The 7461-nt window shown below is 54.9% G+C and overlaps 1 protein-coding gene across 1 annotated transcript; it reads right to left on the bottom strand.

Moving 5' to 3' along the window:
* Positions 1-2134: 2134 nt before the first annotated feature.
* LOC121171994 (anomalous homeobox protein-like) lies at positions 2135-7197 on the bottom strand. The gene is made up of 6 exons (XM_041003753.1): positions 6753-7197; positions 6065-6192; positions 3931-4054; positions 3066-3237; positions 2525-2645; positions 2135-2189 (listed from the first exon to the last, which is right to left on the bottom strand). Exons 1-6 carry the CDS (start codon positions 7068-7070, stop codon positions 2135-2137), a joined length of 918 nt encoding a protein of 305 aa, XP_040859687.1. The 5' UTR covers positions 7071-7197.
* Between the last annotated feature and the right edge of the window lie 264 nt (positions 7198-7461).

Below are 7461 nucleotides of genomic sequence, written 5' to 3' on the forward strand. Positions count from 1 at the left end.
CTGTGACTGGGGACCAGATGTCCAGCCTGCAAGGAAATATCCTTGGAGGATGCAAGCGCAAGGGACATCAACCATGATTCAGAGGCCACCAGAGAGGGCTCCACAACACTACTGTTGGCAGGCAGAGTGCAGAGACCAGAGCCAGGGCAGATGGTGAGGACGGAGGCAGGATCATGGCCATGCTCTTCCTGGTGCATCTCACCACCCTGCAGGAACCTGGAAAACATAGCAAAGACTGTCCCTCAGTCGACAGTGGGGGCTACACAATGTAGGCTCGTCTAGGTTCAACCACAAAGGCTGCAGGGCCCAGCACAGCACTAACACACTGCTCCTATTCTTTTTTTTTTTTTAAGAAGAAGGGTTTTCTTTATTTTTATTATTTTTTTTTATTGGAAAGGCGGATATACAGAGAGGAGAGACAGAGAGGAAGATCTTCCGTCCAATGATTCACTCCCCAAGTGAGCCGCAACGGCCGATACTATGCCGATCCAAAGCCAGGAGCCTCTTCTGGGTCTTCCACGCGGGTGCAGGGTCCCAAAGCTTTGGGCCGTCCTCGACTGCTTTCCCCGGCCACAGGCAGGGAGCTGGAAGGGAAGCGAGGCTGCCGGGATAGAACCGGCACCCATATGGGATCCCGGGCGTGCAAGGCGAGGACCCTAACCACTGCGCCACCGCGCCAGGCCCCTATTCTAAACCTATGACTGCCACTACAAGGACTGTATTCCTAAGAAAAAAATCTAGAAATACAAAAGACATTTATGTAAAAGATTGATTAATTTGAAAGGCAGAATTATAGAAAGAGAAAGAAAACACATAGAGACAAATCTTCCATCCACTGGTTTATTTCCCAAATGGCTCGGCTGAGCTGGTCTGAAGCCAGGAATTCCATCTGGGTCTCCCACATGGGTGCAAAGACCCAGGGAGTTGGTCCATCCTCTGCTGCTTTCCCAGGCTATCAGCAGGAAGCAACTAAAATTTAAACCAGCAACCACACAGAATGGCGGCACTGCAGGGCAGCTTTACGCACCACACTGCAACGCCAGACCCAGGGCTAGACTACACCAGACCTGGCTTCCAGAGATACTTCATGAAGACCAACCACAAAAGCATTCATAGTTTATTTACAATGAGCTTCAATGCAGTGTTGGCAACTTAACATGATTAGCAAAAGCCCAATAGTCCAGAAAATAAATGCCAGTTGATTTTAAAGGCATACAAGGCAGAAGTTGGTAACGAAGCATTGCATTTCAAGGAACGCTCACTGCATCCCCTCCCTTGACTTCAGTAACACACCATTTTACAGCTGGAATCGAGGTCATACGAACCTACCAGAGGCCCAGGTACAAATGTCCTCAGGAGGGACCACATGCAACACAAGCGTGTGACCTAACGATCAGACCTGACATGAACCTCAGGCCCACAGCTGACAAACACTGAGCTCTCTGTACTTTCCTTATCTTTATGAGGCAGCAAATATGGGCTGGTTGGAAAAGCAGCAAAAATCAAATTCTAAAACTCTTTCATGACCTGTTCCTCCTTTTCTCTATCTGCCTACTGTGAGAAGGACTAACTAAATAAGCCAAGAAAAAACACTACACGCTTAAAAATCCTTCACTTAGCAGCAGCATGGCCTCCCCCTAGGTGACTTCTGGACACCTCACCACTAGGAAACCACACCCCCAGCTGCCCTCAGGACTCAGCCTCAGCCTTGGTCTGAGCTTGGATTCTTGGTTCACTTACACTCTTTCGAAGCTGGTGTTGAAGTGTGTTGGGTTAAGCTGTGGCCTGCAACTCTGACATCCCATACTGGACCCAGCAGTCTCAGCTGCTCCACTTCCAAGTTACCTCCCCAGCAATATACCTGGGGAAGCAATGAAAGATGCCCTGGGTGCCTGGACCCCTGCCACCCAAGTGCAAGACCCGGAAAGAGCTGGTTCCTGGCTTTGGCCTCGCCTGGCTCCAACTGTTGAAGCCATTTGGGAAATGAACCATAAAATAGAAAAAAAATCTCTTGTTCTCCTTTCAAATATATTGTTTTAAAAAGTGCACTTGGTTTTCCTGTAATAAAGCCATATACTTCTTCTCCAAGGTTCAAAAATGCCTGCTACAGGTGCTCAGCTTCTTCCTTCCCACATTACTTCTGCGAGGTCTTCCTGGCAGTACACAAAGCAGAGTGCTCAGACAGCATTCTGCAAAGGAGAAAGGTGCTGACTGCACGGAATGCACAACAGACAGACTACAGCAGACTCACAAACCACAAAAGCTGGGGTCGTCTGCAGGCGAAGTCAATCTCCCCCCTTTTCCCAAACACACATGAAGGTGGGCCTCACTCCATGTCAGGTTCCAGAGTCACAGCTGCTCTGTCTCTGATGTGGCTTCCCCTTCCTCCAATCAATCAGCAGTCACTGACCTGGTACCTGTGCGGTGGCCCCAGCACACTCATGCCCACTCCCCATCCTCACCTTCAGCTGAGAAGGCGAACGAACAGGTGAGATGGCCCCATAGCACGTGAGGACAACAGTACCTGGGAGCCAGGGGCCTTGAGATCGTCTCAGCTCCAGGAAGGTCTGTGACCAGGGCCAGGGCCTCCCAAGGTCTTTGGAGGGCGTCTGGGGACTGCGGAGGTACGCCGTCCCTGGGCCAGGCTGGAAAAAACAGAGGGAAGGAGAGGCTTCGTGACTCTATCTCGGCCTCCCTTCCAGCAAGTAGAGCAGGGTGTGGCCACTGGGTCATCAATCTTTGCTGTGAGCTATCCCCAGACCCACATCTACTCCCTGATCCCCACACCGATGCCCATCTATCTCCACATGGCAATCTGGGCACACGGGTGGGGGCCGGGCACCTACAACCTCACCTACACCATTCCTCGGCACAGTCTGACTCTCTCTACCTTCAGGATTAGCTGGCCACCAGGTGAGGTCTTGACTGTGCTGAACATTGGTGAGGTCTGCACCTATAGCCACAGTGCCCCTGTTCCAGTGTCCCGTAACAGTTAATGCAACGAGGGGGCTTGTCAGAAAGCAAACCTCCAGATACCATGATGCTAGGGCCTTGGAGACACCCACCGGACCAATGACACCAGCGGTCCAGACGTCTCTCCTTTGTACTGGGGTCTTCGGCCACCACCCGCTGGGCTGGCTGCACATGCTGGAGCAGGGACCGCTGGCACCGCCGGTAATTAGCAAACCAGTTGTAGACCTGCTCTGCAGTCAAGCTTGTCTCCAAAGCCAAACTCTCCTGTCCGAAAACAGCACAATTAGCTTTGTTAACTCCTGGTCCGTGCCCACACTTCCACAGAAACCAAGCTGACCTCTCCAAAGGCAGCAGAATCGGCACCAGCTGCACTGGTGGCTGACCAGGGCCTCTCCTAGCCACCTGCTTGGAGAAGACACAACACCTCCCAGGCCCAGGCTCAGTTCGGGAGTCAGGCCAGGCCAAGCGTCGTAGGGAGCCGAGCCTCAGCAGGCCTTGTAGAGCAGGCCCGCAGTGTCCTGAACCTTGCAGAGCAGGCCCACAGTGTCCTGAACCTCGGGAGGGGCCCGCTGTGTGCAGTCACCGCCCCCAGCACCATGCACCCCACACATGGGGCGACCCTGAGCAAAAGCCCCAGCAGAGAGGGGGGACCCAGCCCAGTAAGCAGCAGACAGGAGAGGCCACCAGGAGGAGCCATGCGACCGCGGGACGGATGTGCTGAGGGAGCAGGAACCAGGCACTGTGGGCCAATGCCCCTACCCTCAACCCACACCCAGTACCAGCCATCTCAGCCTCCATGCCTACAGCCACACTGAGAACCTAAGAAGGCGACTGGGACTGCCCTCTGTAGACTAGGCACAGGGCACGCCCTCCCAAAAGAGGATAAAGAACAGGCGTGGGGGCAAAGGCCCAGGGACGGGCAGCTGAGGCAGAGGTAAGGCTTCCACCTGTTCTTACCCGCTGAGCCTTGCTGGGGTTAATGCTCACGGCCAAGGCAAAGTCTTGAAGCCTCCTGCGGACCTCTCTGGGGAAGTTCCGACTCTTGAGGCCATCCGGGCAGAGGCCTGCGGGTGGGGGATTCCTGGAGGAGATGAGAACAGCACAGTGAGGGGGCCCAGCGGTCCCCTGCCCTGTGACAGCAACATTTCTGAGGCAAGGCTGTCCCACAAGTGAAAATCAGCGTCTAACCCACACACCTGCAGGCCATGGCGGGGAGCTCAGCCCCAAGACCCCCAAAGAGGGCTCCAGGATCTGGGTTCCCACCCCTATGTTTTCACATTTCCATGTGGCTTTTCCCTGTCCTCCCTGTCTGCCCATGGGACTTATGAGGCAAAGTCCTTGGCCTTCCCACCCATCTCTCAGTGCAGCCCCACCCCCATACCCTTGCGCCCTTCTCTGCCCAGCACTTCCTCCCTAGATTTCACTGAGTTATCATCACTGACTTGCCACCATGGCGCCTGCCAGCCCACTGCACCCCTCAAACACATGGGGACCCCGGCAATGAGGCTGCAGCTGATGTTCTGTGTATTGGCTCCACTTCCCTGCCTCCCTAAGGACTTTCCAGATTCCATTCCAATTCAAGTGTTTCTTGCACCAGAGGCATCGGGGCTGGTAAACATTCTGGCGGCTCTCACCTCCCCTCAGCCCTCCGGCTGCTGCCTCAGTCAGGGCTCTCCCACTAAAACTTCTCTAGCTTCACCCAGGGTCACTGAGCCAGCTCCTCCCCTCACCACGGGCAGCAGAGGGTCACTGCTGTTCTCCTTTATCACCCTGGACTTCCCTCTCTGCATGCCACACCCCGCACTTCCCCTCACCCCCTGGCCACTCCTCAGCTGACCACTGCAGGGGGTATGAGGAGCAGCTAGGCTGCTCAGGCCACTGGACAACATCCCCAGCACTACTCCTGAGATTGAAGCCTCCTGGAGCTAGGCAGGGGACATGTCCAAGTTGGTCACAGTTTTTTGCCACCACTGAATATATCTTCATTTCTACTGAGGACAAATATCACTTCAGTTGAAGATTTCAGCTGCAAAGCCTATGTGGACGTACATAATGCAGTGGGCACCTTACACATCCCAAATGCAGCTCATCTCCCTGGAACCACTCACCCCACCCCTGCCCTATGTGCCTTAACAAGAACCACCACACTCCTGGTTCCGACCCAGGGCCAAAAGCCCTGGAATCTCTTCCCTTTTCACTGCATACAACTGTTCTTGGGCCATGATTTGGGTCCTGGACAATGCCTGAGCCGCAAAGAGACACCACCCTTCCTGACAGCCCTCAGGGTCAGCCAGCACCATCAGAATACAGCCCTGGGCTCTCCTTGTGGTTCATCAGTCACTCTCCCCGCAGGTGAAAATTCAGCCACCACCTGTCCCTATGGTTACAGGCGAAGGTCACTGCTGCATTTTCCAAAGGCTGTGAACACCCCTTCAGCCAGCGGACATCCCCTAAACCAGAGGTCTTAAGCCAGACCTCTGAGGTTGCCACTCCCTCTGCCTTAAACACTGGTGCTCACAAGACCACCACCATCCCTCAGGTAGGGTCTCCTTCCAAGGCTGGGACAGACCTGCACTACCAACACTGAAGAAGCCCCTCCCCACAGCCCAGCCCCCTCAGACCACGGTCTCTGCAGAGACCTGCCTGCTAGCGATGATCGATCCGCTAGCACTTCGTGGTCTCATGTCAGTGCCACCTGCAGGAAAGCAAAGCCTAGGGTGCCCCAGCATCCAGACCCAGGGAGTGCTCCCCAAACAGCTTGAGTGACAGGATGCCACCCCTACACTGGTCACCAAGTGGCTGCCTCTGCTGGGCTTCCACTGGCAGGCTGTCAGCCTCTGTGTGGTGGGTCACACAGCCCTAGCGGTCCCAGGCTCACTGACTGCTGGACTCTGAAGGACTTGCCTCACATTGGCCTCCCTGCAAGCAAGCCTCTGTAGTACAATCCATCTCTTCTTCCAGGAGCCACAGGGAGGGGTGGGGTAGCACTCAGAACAAGACCTGTGAGCCTTGCTTGGCAACAGAAAATAACGTAAGGGCATGGCCAACCCCTCAGGAGCCCCTGACACACAGAGCTAAAGCCCAGCAGTACCTCTTCCTGCAGCGGAACTTCTGCACCGGGGTCAGCGCAGCCACACCCAGCTTCCTCCTGGCCAGGTCGTAGTGAATGTCGTTCCAGAGCTGCACCAGCTCACAGCTGCCTCCTGGCACCCGACAACCCTGTCAAGGAAAGTCCACTAAAGCCACATGTTGGTAGGAAGAACCAGGTCTGGATGGACCCACGGTTAGCAGTGCTGAGGGCTACAGTGGGAAAGGAATAAACAGGCACAAGCTAGAACCTGGAACAAGTGACATCAAGCGGCCAGGGAGGCATCAACTGCACAGAGCAAGGTCTTGGCCTCCTGCAGAGGGAATGACATACTGAGAGGGATTCCAGGTGCCGCCAGACTGGGGACCGGGGTGATGATGGGTGTACCTGGCCATCTGATCACTGTCAGCGCTTCAAAGCCAGAAAGAAATCAGGTTTCACTCCACCTGCTATGTTTATGAGCTGGCACCACTTGATGCACATCCAGTACTCAGATTCCCAAGCTGCTTGTAACTCACTCAAGTGAGAATTACCGGAACTAATCTTTGTATAAAACACCTCTCCCAGGCAGCCCTAAGGGGTTGGTCTGTGAGATGTGGGCCAGCAACTCATTGCTAGTTCCCGGCATATGGATAATGCTTGAATGGTGCACCCTGCCCCTCCTTCCAATGGCCACTGAGCCCACATGTACCTCCAGAAGCCGGCAGGCCGCCTGTTGCTGCTCCTGCTGGGCCAGGACATGGGCACACACCAGGGCCACATCTGCATTGTCCAGGAGGTGCGGGCACAGCTGGCTGTCCAGAATGGCAGAAACCAAAGGCTGCATCTGAGTGAGGTCATCTTGGATGTCATGGCATAGGCTGCCCGCGAGGGGCACCAGCTCCGCCGGGGGTGGGTAGGTGTTCCCGTGCTCCCTCAGCAACATCAAGAAGCTCTGCATCATGCCACTCTGCCAACAAAGACCAAGATCAGACCATGTGCACACAGCAGGCCACACTGCAACCTCCATGCCAGATCAGCTGTGGTGCCCAACTGGGAATGGCCAAGGACCACACGCCTGCAAAATTTCCTTCTACCCTCCACCAGAAAAAGTCTGAATCCTGAGAGGGTGACCCCACGGGAGAGTGGCCAGCACTAGTCCACCTCTTTGTCAACACTATTACTGATGTCATTGGAATGAGGTGGGGAGAGAACTCCTGCTAGTCTACTCCCCAAATATCCACAAGAGGCTATGCAAAGCCAGGTGAAAATTAGTATGGACCTCCCACGTGGACAACACAAACCGACCACCTGAGCTATCACCCTGAGCTATCACCCGCTGCTTTCCTGCCTCCCAGGGTGCAGTTGGGGGCCAGGCTTGAACCCAGATACCTCACAACGATAGGTGGGATCCCCGGCAG

Source organism: Ochotona curzoniae, unplaced genomic scaffold, assembly GCF_017591425.1.
Source record: "Ochotona curzoniae isolate NIBS_2020 unplaced genomic scaffold, NIBS_Ocur_1.0 contig_1302, whole genome shotgun sequence".
NCBI lineage: Eukaryota > Metazoa > Chordata > Mammalia > Lagomorpha > Ochotonidae > Ochotona > Ochotona curzoniae.